This window comes from Cygnus atratus, chromosome 2 (assembly GCF_013377495.2).
Source record: "Cygnus atratus isolate AKBS03 ecotype Queensland, Australia chromosome 2, CAtr_DNAZoo_HiC_assembly, whole genome shotgun sequence".
In the NCBI taxonomy this organism is placed as follows: domain Eukaryota; kingdom Metazoa; phylum Chordata; class Aves; order Anseriformes; family Anatidae; genus Cygnus; species Cygnus atratus.
Genome location: NC_066363.1, coordinates 21,888,575 through 21,914,312, shown reverse-complemented (window position 1 = coordinate 21,914,312; position 25,738 = coordinate 21,888,575). Strand labels below are relative to the sequence as shown.

General features: G+C 37.9%; 1 protein-coding gene across 1 annotated transcript in view; it reads right to left on the bottom strand.

The window, feature by feature from the left end:
- CUBN (cubilin) overlaps window positions 1-25,738 on the bottom strand; it is a 141,527-nt gene that overhangs the window by 17,106 nt on the left and 98,683 nt on the right. The window contains 11 exon segments of the mRNA XM_050709354.1: window positions 211-340; window positions 2,447-2,647; window positions 8,616-8,765; window positions 10,382-10,538; window positions 12,865-13,052; window positions 15,185-15,410; window positions 17,243-17,364; window positions 18,231-18,380; window positions 21,549-21,755; window positions 22,719-22,890; window positions 24,929-25,110. Of these exon segments, the coding sequence (XP_050565311.1) occupies window positions 211-340; window positions 2,447-2,647; window positions 8,616-8,765; window positions 10,382-10,538; window positions 12,865-13,052; window positions 15,185-15,410; window positions 17,243-17,364; window positions 18,231-18,380; window positions 21,549-21,755; window positions 22,719-22,890; window positions 24,929-25,110 (1,885 nt within the window).

Genomic DNA, 25,738 nt, shown 5'->3' with positions numbered 1-25,738 from the left:
CAGTTATGATGATGCTTTGCACATGACAAATTACAGAGAAAGATGTAAGGGATCCTGATAAAGGTGGCTTCAGTGGCCATTTCTTATTTTAGTTCATCTTTCTCCTTAGAAAACAAAAGACAGAGAGAAAATTGTCAATAATTACTGGTTTTAATTGAAATCAGAGACCACCCTGTCCCATTGATGCCAAGCTAACTTCTGGTTACATACTTGAGGGACACTGCTTTGCCGTTTCCAACTGTGATGTAGTATGAGCAATTCATGTTGTTGTGATAATCTAGAACTGAATGGGCTGGGCTGCTGATGACACCAACAGAGCCATTGAAAGTGCCACCGCAAGCTGTAGGGGAAACAGGAAAAAGCGATCAGTGTCTGAATACCAGCTTGGTCCTAATTTTCATAGTTCTTGCAGGAGCTTCTGTTAGTCCTCTTTTAGCCATAAGCAAGGAAAAGCCTTTGACAAATTAGGGGCGGTCTTTGCTGTCATGCCTAAAAATGTGAAATGCAGAGATATCTATCAAGTCATGCTCTTCAGCAGAAGACTAGAGTCAGTATCAAAGTTACAGGTAACTGTTAGTCCATACTAAATAGCAATGACTATGTTTGAGCAGTTGAGGACTGAGCCCGATTTCAAGTGTGCTGCAGTAGGACCAGGGAGCAGTGGGTTGGGGAGGTGCCCAAAGAAGCAGGGTAAATCAGGTATGTGTGGAGGAGCTCTGCATCCATTCTAGCTTCTGAAGAAAAACGTGGCTGATATACGGTCAAAGAAAATCCCTCATTCAAATCCTGGCCCCATGGAAGCTTCCGAAGTGTTGGCACTGACACAGAAGCAGCCACAATTGCACATGATGCTTTACCCCTGCCTTTTCTGGAATAATTGTAGGCGGTCTCATTATCCTTCCACCTCCCTGCAGGGCTGGGGTGTCACCATACCATCTGTTCTGTGCAGAAGGGCAGAGAGGAGTCCCCAGGTGTCACTAAACCTGGAGACTGTTCCCCACCTCGCCTTGTGCTGGGGCTCGCCAGCTGCATGCCTGCTGTCTGCCTGCAGAACAAGTCAAACTCTGCAGCTGTGAACTGAGGGCACTGCTTGGCTTCTCGGGGTTTCACACCATGGATGCTGATGAGGCCAGGATGTGGGATAATATTTGTTCCCAGCTTCAGTGCTTGAGGGAACAAAAACCAATATAAAACCAACTCTAATCTCCATTGTTAGCTTCAGCCTTTATTTTATAATCTTAACTTGGAAAAATAAAATAAAATAAAATAAGGCTTCCCTGCATCCTGTTGATAAATAGCTCAAAGCCACACACACAGCTTTTCATGTTTTAAAGTACATGCCATTGCCCAGGCCACCATCTTAACAAAGGCGGTCCCATACAGGGTGCTGCTGGATACGGAGCCCCTGGTTCCTCGGCCGCACTCTGGCTGGCAGCCTGCAGCATTGGCAGATAAAGGACAGGAGCCGGGAGGATAAAGAATCAGCATTATTCTACACTAGGAGGGGGAAGCCTTTTCCATTTTTTTCCCCAGCAAACAATACAACCAGAGGGAAGAGGAATGTTAATTGCCAGAATCTGCTTTGTATACAGCAACAAGCTAATAAGGCTGCAGTCATATTTCTCAAATGTCAGAAGTCACAAGTCAGATAGCAGCAACTGACTTTAGTGTGCTATGAAGGTCTTTTTCCATGAATAACAGCACATTGTCATCTTTCACTGCCATTCTCTCTCTCTTAGCTATATCAGGCCCTTCATTTTGTATAAAGTATTTAACCTCATGGTTTTTGTTGTGGCTTTAAACATGAGGAACATATTAAGGGAAATACCACAGTTAAGAGCTCATCCTTTTCTCTGCAGTTAGAAAATGAAATGACTTTCAAAAATCAAAGTAGTGTCTCTTCAAATTAAACCTAGAAAATGTTGCTAATTGTTTTGAAAATAAATTTAAGCTCTTGTGATATTTATATTTGTGCAGATGTAAATACTAAACTCAGTTGGATTTTTTTTTCTAATACACATTTGTTTAAAAAAAGGAGATCTCGTGAAAGACAAGAAGCTTTGGTTAAAAATATCTTCAGAAAGAAAAAATGTATCTAAATAGCAATTATTATTTACATTAATAACTGGCACTGTAACGGGATCATCAAGTGGGGGCATATAGATGGCTCAAATTAGAGATCCTTTTCTGGTTTCCACATTGTATAATATAGTTTTGGCAGAACTGAGAATCAAGCCAGCCTCCTATATGCTATAGAATATTTTAAATGAACTTCACATTAACTCTCCTTGAATGTTACTAAATTAAAAAAAAAAAAAGAGAGAGAGAGAGAGAAAACTGCCCAAATGGTTCATATTCCTTTTCATAAGGTACAATGTTTTCTACACTGAACCATCATCCAGCCTGAATAGCTCCACCAACCAAGCACAGGGCACTGGCTACTTACCAATTGTTCTGTATCTTGCCTGGAATCCAAAGCCTGTAATGTGTGAGTCGGTGTAGAAGTTGAGCAGCATAGGTCCAAAGACACTGACTGTGTCAGGGAGCTCATTACCACAGAGCGTGATGACAGGGTGTGCAGTAACCCTGGTCCCGCTGAAGATGCTTACTCCATCATAAAGACAAATTCTGCTCAAGAGTGCTGGGACTGCATGGATACATAATACAGAAGTATTAGCAACATATTTTTCTTGTGACTTATTGAGCTGCAAGTACACAGGCCTCACACAGGATAAGAATTAAATTTTATATTACTTTCCATTCCAGGATCTCAAGATCTCATTTGCTTTCTGAGAAAGCAAATGCCTTATTTTAAGATGCAGAAAAACTGAGGGAGAATAAGGCAAAGAGACCTTGTCTATAAAGCTTTGGATTGGTCTCATTCAACGCACCCTGGGAGTTTTCTTACTTTTTGCTTCAACATTTACAAGCGTAATGGAAGCTGGGTTGTCACGTGTTTATCGAAGTAAAGTTGTCATGTTTAGTGATCTGTTAGCAGCAATGGGGCTTTTTAACTGCAAAGGATTAATCAGGAATTGTCTAAATTTATCAGGAGACACTGTGCCTACTGGCGCAGAGGAGTGATTCCTGCAGATTGTCCAAGCGCTGTAGAAAACAGGGTGACTTCTATTGAACAAGAAGACAGAAAGGAATGGAGCGATCATTCTGTTTCACAGTAATGACAGAGTAATGCAAGCAGCAAGATGTATTGTAGATGGTCTCTGGAATTTTAATTTAAAAATTCTTTCTGCTCTCAATGAAGACCATGTATTCTAATGTGCTTTAAAATTATGCCAAAAGTGTTATATGGCACTAGTCTGTCTCTGATTAGAGTTACTAAGATAAAAACAACCAGCTGTATCAGAAAGCTGATTATATCATTAATTACAAAGTAAGTAAAAATGTTCTCCATATCCTGCCCTACTATGAGAACACTTGATAATGTGATATAATTAAAAACATAATCAATTTTAAAATATGAAGAAATGTAAAAAAATGAAACAGAGACAAGCAGAACTTAAGAACGGGAAAGATTTGAGAAAGCAACTCAGATCTCTTTCTGAAAACATTTTGGAGAAAGGCATGATGAGAAATGGATTTCTCAGCAAAGCAAAGGTCCATAATACCCAACACAAGTTATTTTGAGTTGCTGCACTGGAAAGAATAAGATGGTTGACACAGGACTGTAGGCAAAAGGCTTAATTTCTGGCTTTGAATCGTCCTTGTTTGGGTCAATATCACTTATGACCTCTGAATCCTGGTGGGCAGGATAATTGTTTGATCTCTATCCTGTTCTCTATACTCTTGCTCACACTTTTCCTTAATTTCTTATCATACTAAAATGCATTATTCTATAAATTCCCCACCCTCAGGTTCCTTTATCCTATCTCCTCATGTCATACTCCCAGCCTCTGAACATACTCAGCCCATCAGCAGCAATACTTCTCTGTGGTTCATTTCCTCTAATTCTATCTTAGATAATTTCTAGACCAATTTCTGCCCCTTGCACTACAATGGAGCTGTTTTCATGAGTCTCCAGAGATCTTTTCTTAGCCAGATGTCAGACCCACATCCTCTTTGAGCTGACAGGCATTTTCCGCATAGCCAGCTCTGTTCTTCTTCGTAAAACCTTGCCTATTAAAAGTTTTTGCTCATCCTTCTGGTATTACTGTATTCTCTTTTCTAATACATCCATGAAAATTCAATGAGGCATCTCCTCTCCTGTTGTCCTCTCTTTATCTCCACATTAGCTCTGTATAATCTCATTTACAAGGGCAGATAAAACTACTGGTTCTATGTTTATAACCACATAGGTCTTCTTCCCTCCTCCAGGCCTCTTTCTGTTCATACTATTTTTTTTATTTTACTTTTGTCTCTGAACAGAACCTCCAATAGGAGAGCTTTTTTTTCTCTCCTCGACTTCTGTGGCATTTTCTTTCTGGATAGCCTCATCATTTTGCCTAGCCTGATTAGATCCACATGTATGATTTGGATCTCTCTTGGTCTTCACATCCAGGTTAGATGTAAATATTGTCAAGATATTCATCCAGTTATTATCGTAAAGATACACTCTTTCCTATCCTCCTGCATGCCTGTGGCTCTCACCCAGGAAACAGTGATTTTCCAGCATGGCTACTGTACCATTTGCTCACTAGCCTTGACAATATTTTTTCCAAATACTACTGCAGAGATCAATTACTTGGCCTGATGTTGTGAATATGTCCCTCTCTCTTTAAATTTCTGCACTTATTTGCATTCAAGGCCTTTTTATTGTCTATCTCCTCTCTATTTATCATCTCTTGGTACATCTCAGCACTGATACATTGATTCCTGCATTCAAAGGTCACATGATAACAGCTTCAGTTGTCCTTACATTTTGAAATATGACTTTGTGTTCTCTCCTTTCCATTTAGCAGGAATTTATTAGTAAAAAGTTCAGACCAATCTCATTATTCTGCAAAAAATAATTTCTTTGATATGATACCAGCAATAAGACCTTGACTGCGTTTAGGCGCCTGACTTTCTGATCACTAAAAACAATGTCTTCTTCCCATTTTTCTGTCTATAGTCATAGATTCTGTTTCATTTTGCATTGGAGCAGAACCCTTCTTTCTATTTAATGTTCACAAAACTTAAAATAATGAGGGTTTGGTTGACAACTATAGCATCTGGGATTTATGGTAATAGAAATATTAATTACTGATGTAGGAGAATCATTAAGATAGATGTATACTCCTATGCAATATATTAACCACCTACATAGCACAAGATGCAATTTTGAAAGCAAGGAATTACATGTCTTTTATCTATGTCTTTCATATATATATATATATTATATATGTATCTTTCAAAATAATCTATTGCAAAACGTCTATTTTCAGACTTGCCTAGTAACACCTCAGAAAGCAGATACAGGTGACTCCACAATGAAGCTGTGACCATATCTAGATTGCAAAATTACATTTGCTTTTTTTAAAAAAAAAAACAAACAAAAAAGTTATTAAAACATTTTTTCAGGTTGACATGGTATCAACACAATGCTGTTGCTTTGTACGGACAGAGAGTAAATACTACAGAATCCTAAAAGCAGATATTGGAGGAGGCCCACATCCATTTCCCCTAATTTTCCAACGTTTGGAACTCAGACTTTGTTGGATCTTGTACCAGAAGAATATCACAGCCATTTAATAATACACTACCTATCCTGGAGCTACATTTGTAGGGAATTTCATCTGAACAATGACTACAAACAACAGAAGGATGTGATTAATTATTTCCTAGATATGACTAAATATAGATAAAGTTTTATGACTAATTCTAATGTTAGATTTGTGTAGACCTTTGATCCAAGGAGTAAGGACAGATGTACGACAATGTTGATCACTGTCGCAAAAATGAGACTGAGAAAACAAATGCACTTCCATCTGTTTGGTTCTTTGTAAAATAACACAACAATGTCGGACATTCAGAAGCAAAGAGCAACCTGTGCAGCTTCACAAACTAGGCAAATTAAGAGAGATGTTCTGTAACCATGTCATTTGGTGCAGGAAAAGACATTTTTCAGGCTGCAAGGAAATCACAGAGATTAAGTCAAACTCATTTCACAGGGTTAATCTTGCCTATGTTTTGCTGACTAAATCTTAACTGTCATGAGTGAGCTACTGTTTATGGCTTCCTGTAATAGTCAACAGGTAAAGAGGGGCCTTCGGAAGGCAGTTCAATCCACCTGTACAACACATTTGTCCTTGAGTTTAAAGCACTATCTTTTGCACTTCACTACAGGAGAAGATAAATCTAGGTGATAAATCTAAAATAGATGCCTATTTTCGGGACATCGATGTCAGACAAAAATAAATTTCCTACCTACCAGGAAGCAGACAATTTAGATTAAATTTTGATCACAAAATCAACAAATACGGTTTCCTCCACTTTGCTCTTGCTCTGAGTTGTTCCTTGCTATATTTAGTGCTTAATACATATTTCATATTAGGTACACGCATGTCATGTTCATTTGGTCCCAGATACTTACATAGTATCACTACTGTGGGTTAGCAGCCTCATTTGGAGTTGTCCTTTATAATCAGAATAGGCATCTCACCATAACTGAAAACATAACTACCATACAGCAGAAATCTGTGACTAACCGTGAAGTCATTCAACCGTGTAGCAATGTGTCACTGCGCTACAGCCAATTACCTTCTGCCTTCTAACTTTCTGGAAATGATATCTCAACCAGTTAAGTCAATGAGATATGTATGCCTTATAGGCATTATTTTAGATACTTCATTTCATTACTAAACAACCATGAAAAAAACAATTGGATTTCTTTTCAGAGGTCAAATAGGTAGTAAATTATGTTAATTGGAAATGTAGCTAAACTTTAAAAACCCAATCCAGAACATCTGTACTAGTATGGTGAAGATTTTAAAGGCCACACTCAGCCACAATCTAAGCAGGTGCAACGCTTCCTTGCATATAGAATAACTGGAAATGGTTTTAACAGATGCTGTCAAATATTGTCCTGCCTTTGCAAAAGAACTAAGGGAGTTCATGCTGAAAACCCTGAGGCACACGCGCTAAACAGATTCAGTGAGACTGATGAATAGAATACATTTTCACTTCTGCATGATAGTTTGCAAGATGGTGGTTTCAATATTTTTTCCCATTTAAACCCATGCAATTTCTCTTTGTTATGGGGCTATATTTAAAGACTTTCTGAAAGATTAATAACTACTGGAAAGTGTCATATTTCCTCTTTTATAACCAGCTATCCTTTAGCTGACAACCAAAATTCTTTCATGGCACTAACGACTTCTGTTTTGTGTAGCCTATGGAAGCCAATAACAATAAAGGGGCAAACCTCCCTACAAGAAATAGAATACCTTTAATATTTTTTAGGTCTATGTTTATTATCATGTCTGTATCACTTGCCTCTTTGGTTTAACCTTTTTACTAATGAAAGCTTCAGTCCATTTATAAATTAACTGCATGTACAGACAGAATACAGATTAGTAATTTAATAATACAGATGTCAAAATAAGCATCATCTGATTCAACATAATATTTTAGTGTGTCTGCTGAATAATAATGTCTTCTATATGAATAAATTATGTAATTTTTGTGGATTACATTTCAAGTTGTTGGGTTTTTTTAAATCTTAAAGTAGCAGTTTGTACTGGGAGATGAACAAAATGCTTCAGATAATATCGTAATATAATGAAATCTTTATCTAAAACCTAAATTAAGTTTGGGCTACAATACCTTTGAATTCAAAACAGTTCAAAAACTGGAAAACCTATTTCTTTGTGATTTGATCTGAGGAAAAAATCAAATTATGCATCCCAGCTCAGTAACAAATTACTCAAAAATCTTTTTGTCAAGGTGACTTCAAGGGAACCAAATTAAGAGAGCCTCAAAATATATGATGCCATCCAAATAGTATGGACATACTGATTCCTTTTTTATTTTAATGACATCTCCATCCATGAAAATTTGACCCTGTCAAAGTCAGGAAAGTTTAACCATCTGCACCAATAAGGCCAGATATTGTATCTATTATTTATTGGCTAAATGGTACCAACATTGACAATCTCAAGAGGGAATTTTGTTCATGGTAAAGTACAGGTTGACAACTTTTACAGTTTTTTAGATACTGTAGTCTTTCACCTAATTTCACTTTCACATGTTTTTGCATTCTTGTATAACACCCAAGTGTATTTATATCCATTTTATCAGTTAGGGAAACAGAGACACTGAAAAGCAAAACTGACCTAAGATCAAAAAGATTATAAGAATCAATAGTTAAAAAAAAAGGCAGGAACAAACATACAAATTGGCCACAGTCCTTCCTATACTCCAACCATCTGGCAAATTCCCAGCTTCATTACTGCAGGATGCTCAACAAGTGAGATACTCTATCTTCATTCTTCTGGAGGCCTTCACTGACACAAAACTGACCCCATGCACACTCTCTCTGCAGATGTTTGCCAGTAAACAGTTTTTAGAATGGACCAGCAAATTAAACCATCAACCATTTTCCATGACGGAAGACTTAAATGTTTTCAAGTAGGAAGTTACATTCATGGCACATACTGAAATTACGAAGAACCAGTTACCTTCCAAGTGGAAAGTCTCAAACTCTAGGATCACCAGTGACTGTGGTCCCTGATCTATGATGTAACTGCAGTTCAAGTTGTTGTCATACTGACCAGGGTAGTTAGGAGAGACAATATGACCTTCAGGGCTGGTGAAATTTCTTCCGCATCCTGCAAACAGAAATAAATAAGACATGGTTAAAATCCAGGTGATAAGCTCATTTCCGTTTGCAGTGTCAAACCCAATAATGTATGCAAGGACCTCATCTTAATGGATGATTCAGATGATCTGAGCCAGGGAGAGTAATACAGATCATGATGGCAAAAGTAGGTCTTACACAAGCATATAGTAGTGGTTTTGGGAAACACAGGGCCTTCCTGCTCACAGCACTTTCAGCTTCACATAGCATTTTTGTGGGTCATGAATAAGACCAGACCATAGCCCCTCAGCCAACTCACCAGAAGGACACAGCACTGCTGTTCTTAAGGGTTTGGAAGCTGCACATTTCACAGGCCCTGGGTACACTCAAATGTAGCTTAACTGGCTGTGGGTGAGAGGGCACATCAGCAACGTTGCCTCATTTGAAACTGCCTGTGTTAGCCCAAGTGATAGCATTCCTGCTTCAGGGCTGATGGCCAGAAGGATCCAGCCAGTAGCAGGGCCATCTCTGGGCTGTTTTGCTGTACACAGAGACAGGCCAGGTTTGCCACCTAGAACTACTCGAGCACACCATGCTGTTCATTTTCATGGAGCTCACTCTGATCCAAACAACTTTTACAACATGTCACCAGGGGTTTCTCTTTATTTTAAGCCTATGGTTTTATTTTACTAAGAATTATTATTATTATTTTTATTATTATTATTATATTAAACCTGTAGCTACAGGCTTAAAATAAAAGAGCACAGTATGCAGTAAAATATTGGTGTAAGTTTAGAAACAGGCCTATGAAGCCTGTGATTGACTCCACTAGGAGGTTGCACTTCATTGTTAGTTGTTACTGACAATGTTAGTGTAGACATTATAAAAACAAAAGCCATTTCAGTTCTGGAGTCTGTATACTTCCTTAGTGTCTTCCATTAAGAATTTAATTTCTCATTGTTTTAATCTGAATCAAGCAAAAAGAAAATGTTTCCCTTTGGCAGCATCCTAAAAAAAAAAAAAAAACAACTTAACAGCCAGTGGCAATTGAGTATTACCTCCTACACTTCCAGTGGGTATGACCCTCACAAAGCACAAGCCATGGTGAAAGTAATGAGAGGCCCACCCAAGAAATGCCACTTGAACTATGTGAAATGCAAATACAACAAAGCAAAGCAAAAGCTTTGAACAGATGTTGAGAAGTCATCTCTCTTTCCGAGAGCAGTTTATGTGAAGAGCATGGGCTACACCATACACAGGAGAAATTACCATAGTGTGCTTTGAAAAGAAGACTAGAGATAAATTTCTAGATGGAGACCAGATCCTTTTTCCTTTTTAAAGAAGATTATGGCTTTTGCTTCCAAGTACTTCCATTAAAGAGAAAAAAATTCTTACCACTTAAAGCCTATTTATTTCTCTTCAGCACACTGAAAAGGCAAAGATGGCTAAGAATAACTACTAAGTTAGAGCAGCATGGAGGATTTTCAGTGAGTCCCAAAACTGGGGCACACAGTGCTGCTGTTGTGTTCAGTAAGGGAATTCTTGTGTTTGAAACCTGGGCAGAGGCTTCAGCACCTTGTTGGACTGAGGTCTGACTTGCTCATACAGACCAAACTAATCCGAAATGGAAGATTTTATACCACTTACTGCTTATGAAAGATGCAGAGAAACCATGCCCGGGAGCATCCTGAGATTGAAAAACTGTAGTTATCACATTGCTTGGAGCAACAACAGGGGCAGGAGCTGAACTTCCACATCCTGCGGTTAACAAAGCTTCTTCTTCTTCATCATTTCCTCTCCACACCTGACAAGGCCAGATTGGAAATGGTTTAGTGCTTTCAAAGCCCATGTAGTCTGTGGGACTAACAACCAATTACCATGAATTCCATATATAGTTAGTTGTTCTTCCAATAGACTTAAGGTCTCTTTCATCTCTCACCGAAACTTAGTTGTCTACACTGGAGCTATTCACTCTTTGTTCACTTTACAGTCAGTGGAGACAAAAAGACTTCTCCAAGGAGTGAATCATAGAATAATTTGGGCTCCCAGGGATCCCTGAAGGGCATCTGGATGCCACTTGCTCCAACCGTTGCTGAGAGCAGGGCCAACTTAGATCAAGTCCCAGGAACTAGAGAAAAATATTCTATGCACGTCATTACCTACCTCCATTTTGTCTCTGCTATCTCCACACTCTCTCTGAGTATGAATATCAGTATAAACAATGAATTATGCAATCCTTGTGCTATTCATAAGTCAATAAAACACAAAGGTAATGTAGAAGCACCAGAAGATCTGGATCCTTATCCTTAATATCTAGCGTTGCTAGTCAAAAATGATTCCAGGTTTTATTATGTTGGATTCACTTGTTCAGTGACAAGTATCAAATGATGGAAAAGGTTAAAAATTAAGTATTCACAAAAATTTATAAAAAGTTATTATTTTTAAAAAATATTACTTCAACTGTATCAATAGCCAATTTCAGTTCAATCAAACTGTGCATTCAAGAAGCACATGCATGCTTAAGTAGTTGTTCAAGTGAAACCCACTTCACATAATTATTTAAACATGTACTTGAGGTTCACAGTTTAAGCACTGAATTTTGTCACGCACATAAAATGAGGCACAGGCATAAATGTTTGATGTTTGAGTGCTTAAATCATTTCCTGAATCAGGATGTTTATTGCCAAGGATTTGAAACTTACGCTTTAAGAAAAAAAGCAAAAGGGATTTACTGTAATAATAAATTTATTTTTCATCAATGTGTTTAAATGGTTTTTGATTGTCTTGTATACCAAAAATATATGAAAAATAAATAATATTTCATTTTTAAGTTAACGTGTTTGAAATAAGTCTGACTGGAACTAAAACAACCATATGAAATTCTGATTGCTCTAAGAGATCATCCTATAGAAAGGGTTAGCCAAAGGTTAGTCTGTAAGTGTAAGCATATGAATACCCTCATTCATCTGGCCAGGTGTGAGAGGCAACGGATGCTCACAGGATTAATACGAACAGTCCATGGCCTGTTCAAGATTTTGCAAAGTCACTATTGATTTGGGATTTCTCTTTTTCAGTTGCTCAGCTTGGATTGAATATGAGAAACTTACCCCTGTTCAGCACTTTTGCATATCCAGACACCTTCATACATCTCAAATGGGACATTCAGAAATGGAGGTGAACATCACCAAAAATTGCAGGTTTGTCTCTAAGCACAAAATCTCCAATTGATATAGTTTTGCCCACACTATTTAGGACAGTTCAGAAATGTGAATTTAAAGCACCTTTATTGGGTAATATTAAGACTTTTATACTACCAAAACTTTACTGTAATATATTACAGCGGTTAATCAGTGGAGCAGGCTATGAAAAGACAAATCTGTTCTTTTTTTTTTTTTCTACGACCTTCAAAAATGAGTGCAAGTGAAGTTTATAAGTTACTAGTTGTAGATCAGATGTAAAGCTGCTCAAGTCTTCCTACATGTTGTCAAATTATGTTTGCCCTTTATTGCAAGTGGGAGTTGTACTGCTGTGGAGAAAATGTGCACAAGAACACTGTGAACACATGCCAAATGCCTGAGAAAAAAGTAACAGTGTGAAAAATTCAAAGCATGTCCACTCCATTTTACTGCTTTGAAAACAAGTGGCTCTTGACAACCTATGAAAGATAAAATGCAATCTTTGTTGTTGGAAATTAAAAAAAAATAATAATAAATAAGGATTAGAACAATTTGGACAGCTTAGAAATTTTGTAGAAGTATAGTGTCACATTCCTGTTGTATTACTCATCGGAATAATTGAAAAGGTCTTTTCACTGCAGTAACTTTTCTCATTATTTCCTGTTTCTGAATCAAATGTACTTTTCTCATATTTGTCTTTTTGGGGGCAGTATAAAAGGGGAGGGGTCCCTGCTGGAGGTGGAGCCCCAAGTGCTGCTAAAAATTAAAAACATATACAAGCCTGTTCTCAAAGCATACAGGAAATTGACTGTATTGGTACAAGGACTCCACTGTAAATTACCTGATTTTTTTTTGTCTTGACATCTTAACCATGACACAATTGTAAAACAAAATTCTGGAATGATGACTTCTTACAGCACTGCGCTGCTGATCTCATGCCAACAATCATTTTACCTTCACATAACTGCTCTGGCAGCTTCCATCACTATCTGGGATCTGGAAGTTATTGTGGAAGTTCATCTCCAAGTGTTTGCTTTCATGCGTAATGATGGTCCACATGCATCTGGTGTTCACAGGAAAGTTTTGAGGCCAATGAGGAGACTTGATCATACCGCTATCTGAATGAAGGATTCCACCACATCCTGGAAAAATGAGCAATGGGTGGGAGAAATGTTCAAATATTTCATGTTGGTGCTCTCAGAGAACTTAGCTTTGAATGGCCACTTACTTCCGAGGCTCTGAGACTGAGAGAACAGAAGCCCCAGCACCCGTTCGTACCCATCTTTTGATTAATTTCCCTTCTCCCTACCCTGCAGCAGGGAGGGTACTATACTCCGGAAAAGGTCTCTCCTTGCACTTCACTTTCTTTTCTTCACAAGTTCTTTCTCCCTGCCATTTTATACCCTTTTGCTCTGGTCCATCAATATGCCCCTGACAATGAGATGTGGGTATTGCTCACATAAAGGGTAAGCATTAATGAGGAGCTTCTCCTGAGACTATGCTGGTTTCCTCCTGCACAACACAGCATGAACATCATGACTGACAGCCATTCATAAAAGTACCCCGGGGAGAAAAAAAATATACTGCCGATTTTTTCATTTTCTCACTCCACAAAATGCATATATTGCAGTTCCACATGTGAATCTACTCAAGCTACATCCGTTCACCCAGAGCAAAATAGTGACTTCCCCCCAGCCCAGGCAGCCCTGTGGATCTCAGTAGGATTATGGAGAGGGCTAAAAAACATGCCTTTAAAAATTGTTAACAGATTCATTTATAAAGGGGAATAGCTGGTCATGTCTCTGTGGCAGCTCATGTTCTTATACGTAATAAGCTGAGTTAATTTGAAACATGCTTGCAAATACCCTGCCAAGAATAATTTACTAGAGCTATGCGTACAGTACAAGCAACCCATTATTATTTCAGAGATAATATAGTAAAAGCATGAATAAAGAAAAAAGAAAAAGAAAAAAAGCTTTATAATCTACTTTTTTCCCCTCAATTAAAAAATATGTATTAGCTTTAAAATATTTTATTTTTCATTCTTTTGTGTTAGATAGTGGCAATTGTGTTTAGAAGGATATGAAACCAAGTTTTGCTCACACATGTAAAATGTAAACCCCCAGTTTCTTAGTGGACAAATGAGAAGAAAGCTAAGGGAAGGAAACAAGGTATGTTTAAAAAAAAAAAAAAAAAAAAGAGAAAGAAATCTTGGAAATCTCAGAGAGAATACCAACTATGCACATAGTATGTGTATGCCAGTGCCTATTACATCATTGAAGAGTGGCCCTCCTTTTAAATGAAATCCCAGTGGAAAAGTGTCAAAACCTGCTTAGGTGACAGTGTATATTCACGCAAGCACAAACTATCAGTACATTTAAGAAGATACTCCCTCACACCAGGAAGTTACCAATATTCAGTTCAGGCATTTTAATTGGCTGTGTGTACTGCTAGATAATTAACTGATGGAAAGCTGCTCAGCATCAGTCAGAAGGATTACAACTGGAGGTGCCACTGGTGGATGCACTGCCAGCTCTGTGCTGAAGTAGGATGATCCCATGAATTCTGCCCTGCCACCAGCCAGCAAATCTACACTTGCAGTTAGCCACCTCCTCAAGGACAGTGTGCAGATGGTGAACTACCCTAATTGTTTTTTTGTTTGTTTGTTTGTTTTACCCAAAGAGATGATAATTTCAACAGAGGAAAGGTAGCACCTTGAAATGTACCCATTTAATCCTGCATGCATGCCACCTTCAAAAGAGTACCAACATCTTCACTAAAGTAGAAGAGTCTTAAGGTCGCTGAGTCACATGTGCTCTTTGAGAAACTCTGTCTGGCCCTCTGTTTTGCAACTCACTTCTTTCTAGTTTTAGGTGTTTAAATCAAATCAAACTGTGAAACAAATATTATTTGAGAAATTAAATCTCTCATAGTTACTGACAATAGATACCACTGCTGGAAAGATAATGAACATGGTATCAATTTACAGACATCAAGAACTGCCCGTAGAAGGCTTATAAAGTACAAAATCTTTCCAAATTTTATTTCTTTGTGTGAGATCAGACAACACTGGTTTAATACGTGACTTTTATAGTACTGGCTTCTCTCAGAAATGCTGAAGATATTGACAGGTATTCCTTTTGTTCTGGAATATAAACTTTGTTCTGGAATATAAAGAGAAAGAATCCTGTTTCATTTTCTAGCTGAAAAGTGCTGGGTAGATATGATGTACTGCAGTGTTAGACCAGACAAAACAGAATAGTTTTTTTCTTACCTAGAGATTCTGCTGTCCATGTTGCATAAAAGCCACCTCCTTGAATTGAATGGTCAGAGTTAAAGATAACAACTAACTTGCTGGAACCAGACCGAATGGTCCCAGGGGACGTGTTTCCACAATATTTTCCTATGGCAGGAGAGCCAGGAGAGCCACCATTCAGGACAGTAACAGAGTCCCACTTACAAAGTGAATGATTTTCAACGTGGAAGGCTGTAAAAGTAAGCTGCAAAACACAAAAGCAGCATTTAGGGCCTAGCACCAGCCACACAGGTGGAGGGTTTAGAACAATTCCAGTCAGTTCCCGTAGCCATCCTACACAGTGATTTTCAGGTATGATCAGAGGTCTGACCCTGACTTCATTTTCCTTTCCTGCAAGTGTTGCGTGGAGTCTTGCTGCTATAAATAACAGCAGTTACTTAGCACGAAGGCAGAAATGAAAGAGAAACACTCAGGTTCAAAATTGGCAATACTGAGATTTAACCATATGGTTGAAGTTCAGTGTGTTTCAGAACTGTCTTTAATACGTACAAGTGTTGAACTGCACTCCTGCTCTCTCACGGCTTCTCATTATGGAATTATAAGTAGCTATGTAAGCAGGAAGATAAGCATTTTTTTCTCATATTATTTTGCATCAGAATACTTAAAAGTTGCTAAAAATAATGTTAGTTGCTATTAAATCTGAGAGAAACATTTGCATGGTTGGTTCTGTGGGCCTGAATGCATCACACAAATAGACTGGGCTGGAGAGGCAGCTACTGCCCCTATCTCCTTCCCACACTGATAATATTTGTCCTTGGAGTGATACGACCACAGGTGGGATTTCCAGTTCACACATTTAGATTGCCAATCCAGTAGACTCCTGGATTTGTTGATGTTGCAATATTGATGTTCACTAATGACTGCCTGGCCCTCTTCCAATTAGAATTTTTTTTTTGCCAGTTCCAGGATTGGGATCTTCGTGGAAAAGTTTAGCAAATACATAATACGTCTTCCAGTAACTTTTACATCTATTCTTTTCCAAAAGAGCTCTACCTGAGGCAAAGACCAAATACAAATTTATCTCAAATGGTTTAAGTTTGGAACTTTACCAGCAACTGAAACTGATAGCTTATACCAGAAAAGGTTAGTCTGCTTTCACTGAGGGGGCTGCTACTCAGTCTTTTGAAAACAGAAATTTAAGATTAGTTCTGCTTTAAAGAAATTTCTGGATTAAATAGAACTTTTGTGTTCTACTAATATCTTCCTGTATTCCCTATAAATGAGCAAATACCTATTCAGTTATCAAAATATCATGCAATTAGGACTATGGATTTGCACTTCAAAGAAATTCCTTTGTAGTTGTAAATAAAGAAAACATGACAGGGAAAATAATGAAAATCTGCAATGTGTTTTTACAAAATTGCTTTTCAGATTTATTTATTTATTTTTGCCTAGACCTCAAATATCATTATCTAGAGTTGTTCTCCAAAGTATCAGGCAAATAATTCAGTAAGTGAAGTTTAGCACTGCTTTAAAGGTGCTTAGATTAGTCTCTCAGCAGTGTGGCTCAAGGAAGTGGCACCTCAGGCAGCTCATTTTTAGTTATTAGGATATAAGGGTGCTGTCTCATTGATGTAAGTTGTACAAGCAATCATATTATCTTCTAGACTTGACATTAAGACCCAGAGGTAACTTTCCAGTGTCTTGTAACTAGTCTGCAGAGATGCAAAAACATCATGCCTCAGGTTATTCTCCTGATATTGAGAATATCCATGTGCATCTAATAACATGAGTTATTTTAATTTTCTTATACAGAGAAAGTCATCCTTTTAAAGTAGAAATCATTGTTATGGCTTGAGGTTAAATTAGATAGGCATCTTTCTATTTTCCAAAAAGCACAATCTAGGTTGGTTGTTTTATCTTTGTTTCTCCCTCTTCCTGAGATAAGGCTGATGGGGAGATTTTTAATTCTTTCACATTTCTTATTTTCCAAATTGTTTCGAACCTCTTCCTCAAGATTCAGAGGGTGTTTCTCACATTGCCAGTTGCACACACAATCATGGCATTTGTACTCACAGTGATGGTTGCACCTTCAGGGGCTTCCAACAACCAGGAGCAGTGATTCAGGTTGCTGTATGGCTCTGGGTAGTTAGGACTCGAGATAACTCCCCTTTCACCTGACTGTATACCACCACAAGCTGAAGACAAAAAATAAACTTTCAGTAGACTTTAGGAACTGAACACCACAAGCAAATGACTGGACTATTATTCAGCTTGAAACAGTACTAAAATATATTCAAGTTGGACTGATATAGGTAAGAATGAAAAAATTCTCAGGGAAAGTCCAAGTCTTAAAACTTTTGACATTGAATAACTGAGTAAACAGATGGAATGACCTTGAGAGTTCATATTTTTTTCTGACACTTAATATAGCTCTGCAAAACCTTTGCCAATTAACATGTACAGCTGCTTCTTCTGCCATATCGTCTATTCATTTCTCTCAGACTCCTAAGCAAACTGGTGCCATTCTTGGACCAACACAATTAAGTGAAAAAGTCGCTGATGTGTCTAGATAAGCACCAAGGCTAAATTCAGCTGTGACAGGAAGAATAGTTGTGCTGGCCTGTAAATGGCAAAGTGGTGTAATTTGCACTGATAAGGCTGTAAGTGGATTTCAAAATGAGTGCAAAGGTTCAAGCAGCAGAATGCATCTCAGCCATGCTAGCAGTCTGGAGCCTGTTTGAAGTAAGTCAAACTTGGCTGGTGTTACCTGCTACATCCCTATTCCCAAGAGCAACCAGCTGTTCTGAGTGTTGCAGTGCATTGCAAAAACTCAAATGTGGTTCAGGGAATGGAAACAGAGAGACAGAAAATAAATCCGAAAGTTAATTGCTAGCATATGTTTGTTTTATATGGATATAAATAGTGGCAGGAACTGTGTAACTTCTGAGGACCTCTTTGGGAGCTGATCCCATAGTATGAATTCTCAGTGTCACCAAATGAATGCCAGCATTCCCCAGTAGTGCCTCAGTCATCAAGGGCAATAGTCTATCGAGCCATTTACCTTCAAAAGTGTAGCGGGCCCAGAATCCTTTATCTTCTGCATTTTCATCACTTATAAAGTGTACCCAAATCCGGGGGGCAGCTATTACTAGTGGCACTGATGGTGCAGCCTGACCACAGAGTTTGGCTATTAGCTCTCCATCAGCATCCCCTGAGCAAAGAAAGAAAACATACACTTTTTGAATCTTAAAACAGCTACAATAATGTAAAAGAATACATAGGGGAAACATGCATTTCATTTCATCTAGAAAACAAAGAAAAGCGTATATGACACAATACTATCTGATTGTTGCGTGTATTGGTGGAGTGCTGGAGTTCATTGGTGGCATCTAGATCTCTTCATTGACAGAGTTCTCTTCAATGCTGTATTAATTATCCTTCTAATACCGTGGGCTGCTTTTCTCCTGTCCCTGCCATGCTGCACATCTTTGTTTAACATGACCCATCAGTCCTGAAAACACAGCAACTGATCTACAGCAGTTTTGGGGCAGAATGATGGGAAGAGATGGCCTGAAGACCTAATTGCATGGAAGCCTATCAAGCCTGTGTTCATGGCATCCTTATTAAGGTCAACACAGACTTTGAGCTTTCTACTATGTAGAGATGTGTTTCATCCATGAACAAGCTGTCACTGCTGTATTAATCATGGGCATCTCTTTCCCAGTGAGCTGTACACACTGTTCTGTGTATGGCAAAACAAACAAAAAACAAAACAAAACAACAAAAAAAAACATGCTGACATTTGCTCAAATCATTGAAACCTAAAAAGAAAGCATAACACACAGAGTTGCACTTCCATGATGCTGTATGTTTTTTCATGTTGCTGAAAGCTCTTATTCCATCATGTTGGTAGAAGTAACAGTTTCTGTTTATTACTGACATATGCTCAGGAGAAGGAAAATAAGCGTAATAGTATTCCTCAAGACATGCAGGCAATGCCATTCCTAAATCTGCTTGTCTAGTATCTGCAGTGTGCTAGTCTTAAAAGCATATCTCTGTTCAAAAGCAACTCCTAGCTCTGTGCCGAGTATCAGTGTGTTCTTGCAAAGAAGGCAGGACACCAGGAAGGAGAAATTTTGGGCAGTCTTCTAAACTCAAGCAAGATTCTTCCAAGTAGCATGGCTGAATAGCTTCATCCTTCAGTCATATACAGTGACACAGCCCACCATTTGAAATGCCTTGAGCCCCAGGGATAAAGATAACATATAAAGGAATTCTATTTAAGAAAATTACACACAGAAGTGGTGAAACATATCTTGTTAATGTGCACTAAAAATGATACTGAGCTGTACAAGCAGAAGACATTCATGGTAAAATATGGTTTGGGGAAAAATTATAACTACTTTGAGCATTAAGAGATGAAGTGTACTTTTTTGCACTTCATTCACTTTTGGGAAGTGACTGACTACATGACTTGTGTAACCAAGGTTATTCAGTTTGTACAGTGTGAAAGTGTCTGGACACCAACTACTGCTTTCACAAATAGCTAGTTGGCCACAGATGTAGACTATTGATAAACAGAAAGTGTAAACAGAAGACCCTGTTGTGCCACTGGATTTGTTTCCAACTGAAAGGAATGGTCTGAAAGACAAAATCAAGAGTCTTCTGCAAAAGCCAAAGAACTCTCTCCTGAACCCAACAGTTAGGTGCATATTTAGCTGTGGCAATATGTTCAGCTGTAGTACCATGTGCAAACTACACATGGATGATAACCTAACTTCATATAAAGCTTTATCGTAACAGATTTGAAATATTAGTCTTCTCTTTTTGGTTTAAGTATTTCTCAATTAATACATAAAGTCAATTCTGTCCTTCCCTCCCACCCCCATACAGTATAATTGTGTTGTATAGGTAATTCAGTAATTCAAAAGAATTTTACACACCTCAGCTTCACATGGGTTTCCCAGGTAACTTCCTGCTGAATTGAACCTTTTCCCAAATTCACATCTGCAGTGTTGGGAGTCTCAAACAGCACCTATCTGAGTTTACTGATATTCTGCACCGTCTGTATCTCATTGCTTACTGCAAGTTACTTGTACAGAGCAGTTTTAGGGCATTCTGCCTATGACATGAGGCTGCTCTTGGGAAATTGCAGTTCCATTAGTATGGCCAAAATGTGCATTACTATTTAGAAGACAAAATTGCAGAGCAAAATAAGACTGCCTTTTTTCTTCTTTCTTTTGATTGTATTGCCTGAAGGCCTATGGTTCACAGTAAAGTGAGGGTAGTGGGAACAGGTGAGTAAATAATCAGATATATTTTATTAAAAGTTCTTCTGAATTTTCTTTTGATTATTTCCCAGTTCCGGTGCATATGTGGGAGGGAATTGTTAGGCTATGCAGCAATGCATGCTTTGGCTCTGTACATGACAAACCGATGAGATGCAACCAAGTGCTCTCATTCTAATGAATGCATATGAGTACGTAACAGATTCTTGCTCTCAAACCCCCACCTTTCAGAAACAATTTCCTGGTAAATTAGAACCTGCTCTCACTGGGACTTTCCGATTCATCCTTTCAGTGAAGAAGACAGCTGGAGCTTTCATACTACACTTGGCATTAGCTGAGCAATTTTCATATGACATTTCCAGTTGCTTGTTATTGCAGATAGCTAAAGATTCTCGGACATGCAGAGATATTACTGGTGCATCAATCCTGTGATTGCTCTTACTTTTAAATGCTTCATTCTGTATTTAGTGATCCAGTATCACAGGAAATAGGAATTTGTTTTTGGAGAAACATCTTATCTTATCTTATAGATAGAAACATCTTTATATCTTAAAAGTGGGGAATGCAGAACATATGAATAATTAAAGCATTCTTTAACCCACTCCTGCTGTCCCTGGAGATATCTTAGGAGCAGGGAGAAAATGGGCTGTAAACGAAATAAACTGTTGTTATGACTTCTGCCTGACTGCATTCTTTCAAGGGATTTGAGGTGAAATTCATATTGTCCCTTGTAAAGAGAGAGTCAGGTATGTATGGCAATCCCCACAGAATAATTTATACACCAAAGATATATGCGCTACTTTTGCATTTTCTCCCCTGAAAGAGCGACCAGATCTGTGCACTGATTGCAATGTCAGTAAAATCCCACCCATGGGCTAGGAGGCAACATGGAAGGCATGCATATGGACACTCTTTCAAATGGACAGATCCTACAACAATCAGGCTCTGCAAATATATATGAATATAACTATTTATAATTAAATAATATTTACAAATATAAATATATTCATAAATAAATATATATGAACCAACACAGTTGCACAAACAGAATCTTGATAAGCTTAATCCATTCTGCTGCTGAACATACAAACCTATTCGTAACTCGACATAGTCGTACTGGCAGTCCTGGTGATGTTCCAGGTGGAAATCCTCAAAAGCGATATGTATGGATGAATTGTGATGGGAGGGATTTTCAATGGTCCATTCACAGTTCAGTTTGTTTGTGTAATTCTTGATACCATCATAACCAGGAGAAGAGAAATTCCCACCTGTATATCCCATCAGAGTTCCACCACACACTGCAGAAACAATATAATTTATTTTAAAATAGTAACAATTCTTGTACAAATGGAACTCCTGTCCCTGTTCATTTTGATATGCTCATATCAGCAAGGACATGTACTGATTAGATCAAAAGTTGTTCTACCTTTTTCCTTTTTTATGATTTACTGCTGTATACAAGAGAATTCTTGCCTAGCATCCTGGAAATTATTGGCAAGTCTTTAAAAACACGTATAAAATGAAGAAATAAAGATTATTCATAGTACCAAAATATTTCAACAGCACCATCAATACAACAAGTGTTATTTAACTTTCTGAAAAAATCCCAACGCAGCTCCAATTAGATATTGCTCAGCCCTACTCATTACCTAATTCTAAACTCAAGAGAAGATTTTTCTGGAACATACCCTCAAGAGCAGTACACTCATGCTACATTAGGATGCATGTGGGGGGAACAAAACAAGTTGGAAAGACTCAAGATTGTAGTAGTAGGGCTTTGCCAACTATATCCTCCCTGGTGGATGAGCTTGCAAAAGTAGGTTAGCAGCACTCTTTCACAAGCTACAGTAAATTATTTACCCCCCTGAGTAATAAGGAAACACTTGAATTATTCAAGTTGTCTGTGGCACTATGCCTTTTGGATCTCCTCATGGAATAAACCCACTTCAGTCCATCTCTTACTAAAGACCATCAGTACAAAACAATAAATCAGTAGTAAGAGTAAGGACTGAGATCCATAACAGAGGTTGTTCTTTTCATTTGAAGTCCCTAACTCCAAGACATTTCCCATTTTTTCAAGTCCTTTCTCCTAATTAAAGATGTGACATACTCCTATCTGGCAACTTAAGAGAGAGAAAAAGATATCAGAGATCTGTTAGCTGCCTAGGTCATTTTTTTTTGATATGCACCAATACTTTAGCTATGAAATGACTCACCAAAGATCAATCATTTAATTAATTTAATTCAAACATATATACTACCTGCATCTTCACTAGATGTGTATGAGACGCTGAATCCTCTGGTTGCATGAGACATATCTGTCACCAGAATGACTTTCATAGTGTTTCCAGAGGATTTCACCTCAGTGCCTGGATTTACCTCACCACATAGCTTCACCAGCCGGGGAGAGTTCTGTCTGAGGCCATTGTAAACCTGTTGGGTTAAAATAACTCTTCTGAGAACAAAATACATTCTTATGCACATCTACTGTGTCATGTAACACTGCTTCACCCTTTTAATACAAGGTTCATTAACATCTCTCATAGCAGGTTAGTTCCCAGATCTACTCAAAACCTTGAAACAAACTTCCATTGACTTGAGTAGATGAGGGTTTGAAGTAAAACTTCAAAAACACATTCCTTATTTTGGCAAAATACATTTCCTCTCTCTCTCTTTTTCATCCAAAAATTGAAACAGTTTGATTGGGGAAGAATACAGTATTTTACCTCAATATTTAGAGCTTCAATCACTTAACAGTGCAAGCTACTAATCATATTAATTCAATTTCAAATGATCATCTTTGTATTCCTTTTAAAACAAATATCATCTTTATCAAAAAATTTCCTAAAAAATATTCAGTGCTTGTGCGCATTTTTTATTAATTCAAACATTTCATTTTTGATGATCCAGATGTAATTATGTGATCTGCACAGTTTCTTTCACACAGCCTTCAGCCTAGGAGTTAATTTCCTTCTTTCTACTACAATCTCAGCAACCAAAGCACAAAAGACATTTTGTACTGAGATTTGGAAAAAATTAGAGAGCTGAAGGCACAAAAAAAAAAAAAAAAGCTGGCAGGACAGATCTTTCTTTAAGAGATCATTACTTCATTAATCGATAAAAAAAAAAAAAAAAAAAAGAAAAAGAAAAACAGCTCCCTGTGGTGTATCTAAAAGCATCTGTAGAGGAAAACAAGGGCATAATCACCTGCAAATCACAATGGAGAGCTACTTCACCCCCTCACATTTGTACATGAGCTAGCTTCTGATCATGCTAAAGCTAATTCCAGCACTACTAACCTGGGAAAATTAACAATATGTGCTGGTAGGACCCAGGATACAGATAATATTTAGGAACTCTGCCTTGCTGGGGTAAAAGGGCTAGGGAGGAGATAGACTCATTATGACTTTTGCCTTAGTCTTCAGAGAATCACACTTCACAGTACTGTCTCCCTTTCCTGCAGTTTTCATAGACAAGTCATATTTGTGAGGCATTTATACATCTGACCAGGCCCAGTTCAATGTGTCAGGCTTGAAATTCTTTTTGCATTAAATATAAATCAAAAATAACCATGCTAAAATAACTAAAATATATATTTTTGAAGATGGAGGGTGATAAAGAGGTAGAAATTCCTGGGATTTCCCTATCTTTTTTCCAGGATATAAGAGGTCCAAAACATTATTAGCCGTTTGTTGCAAACTTTGGCTACCCTTCTCCCCAACCTTTTTTTCTTTCTTTCTTTCTTTTTTATTTATTTATTTTTTAATTAACAACAGTAAGTAACAACAGCAATAACAACCTTCAAAGTCAAAAGAGACCTGGAACTGACTGATGGACTTTGTGTCCACAGAGAGGAAACACTGAAGGCTTTCAAAAAACCCCACAGCTTTTTTCCATAATTAATAAAGAAAGCAAATTCCAAAGATTTCTATAGGAAAAGGTCCTTATATATGTATATATACACACACATATACTACACACTCATATATATATGAGGGTGTATAGATATATATATATACACACATATATACATAAACATACACACTCTACGGAGATGGGAGGACAAAAGCATTCATGAGACCTGGATGCTAAAGGCTGACAGAGAAGAATGTGAGCAAGTTAGGGCTGTATTATGAGAAACTTGCAGAACCCACAGTGGGTATATCTGGATGTCCACAAGAGACTGGAATAGCCGGAGGTGCCTCTACCCACTGTTAAATTAATGAAGTTGAAGCCTGATCCTTCAAGTCCTCCTCTCTGGCTGGCCCATGAATTCCAGAATATCCATACTTTAAAACAAACAGATGAGTCTAGACACCCTGCAGAACTAACTTTCTTTTATCTGTTTCCCCTGGATGAAATTAGGATTTGTTTTAAAATCAGACAAATTACCTTTCAGCTATATTTTGTCCATTAATGCTCCGTAAAGTGATTAGGAAGAGCATTTTCTGCCTTCAGACACAATACTCACTGCCATATAATCTGATGAGCACCTCCAGTGTTCTTCAGTCTTCATATCATTAATGGTTAGGGTGACACGTCGTCCTTCTTCCACTGTGATCCTCCATTCACACACTCGATTATGTGGGTATAGGTTGGGATAGTTGGGGGAAGTAAATGTTCCAACAGGGGCAGTAAAATCCCCACCACATTCTGAAATACCCAAATGTTAGGACACTTCTTAGAGTAAGGCATTACTTATAGACTTAAAAGAAACAAACAAAAAAAACACCTCCAACAACAAAAAACACATTAATAATGCAAGAAAAAGAGATACTGAGAGCTTGATTTGCTATGCCTGTCCTGTCCATATGTTTTTCTAATCAGCTGAGCTCCTGCCAGCCATAAAAGAAGTTGAATGATAATAGACCATAGCAGGTCCAATTATTAATACGCCTTTCTCTGAAGGGTTTATGCCAGACTTCAGAAGCCTGAGTGACCCACAGGCTTTGATGTCAAGCAATACAAGCCTCTCACTGTGGCAGGATTGAGACATTTCTGTCTTCAAGATGACTGGGCAGGGCCTTAGAGTGAGTAATAATGGAAGGATGGATTTTTCCACTGCTGGTTAACAGAGGTAGAGAAAAAGCCATAAAGGACTTAAAGAAACACTTTTTCAGTAGAGTTATTTTGTGTTTTTTTCCATCTTTGTTATAAATATCAGATTTCACTTTGATGAAAGAATGTTAAAGATCTTGGGTATATAGTGCATTTTCCTTCTGATATTAATGGTGTAAGCTTACCAATTTATTCTTTGTTTCTTCTTAAAATACAGAGATAG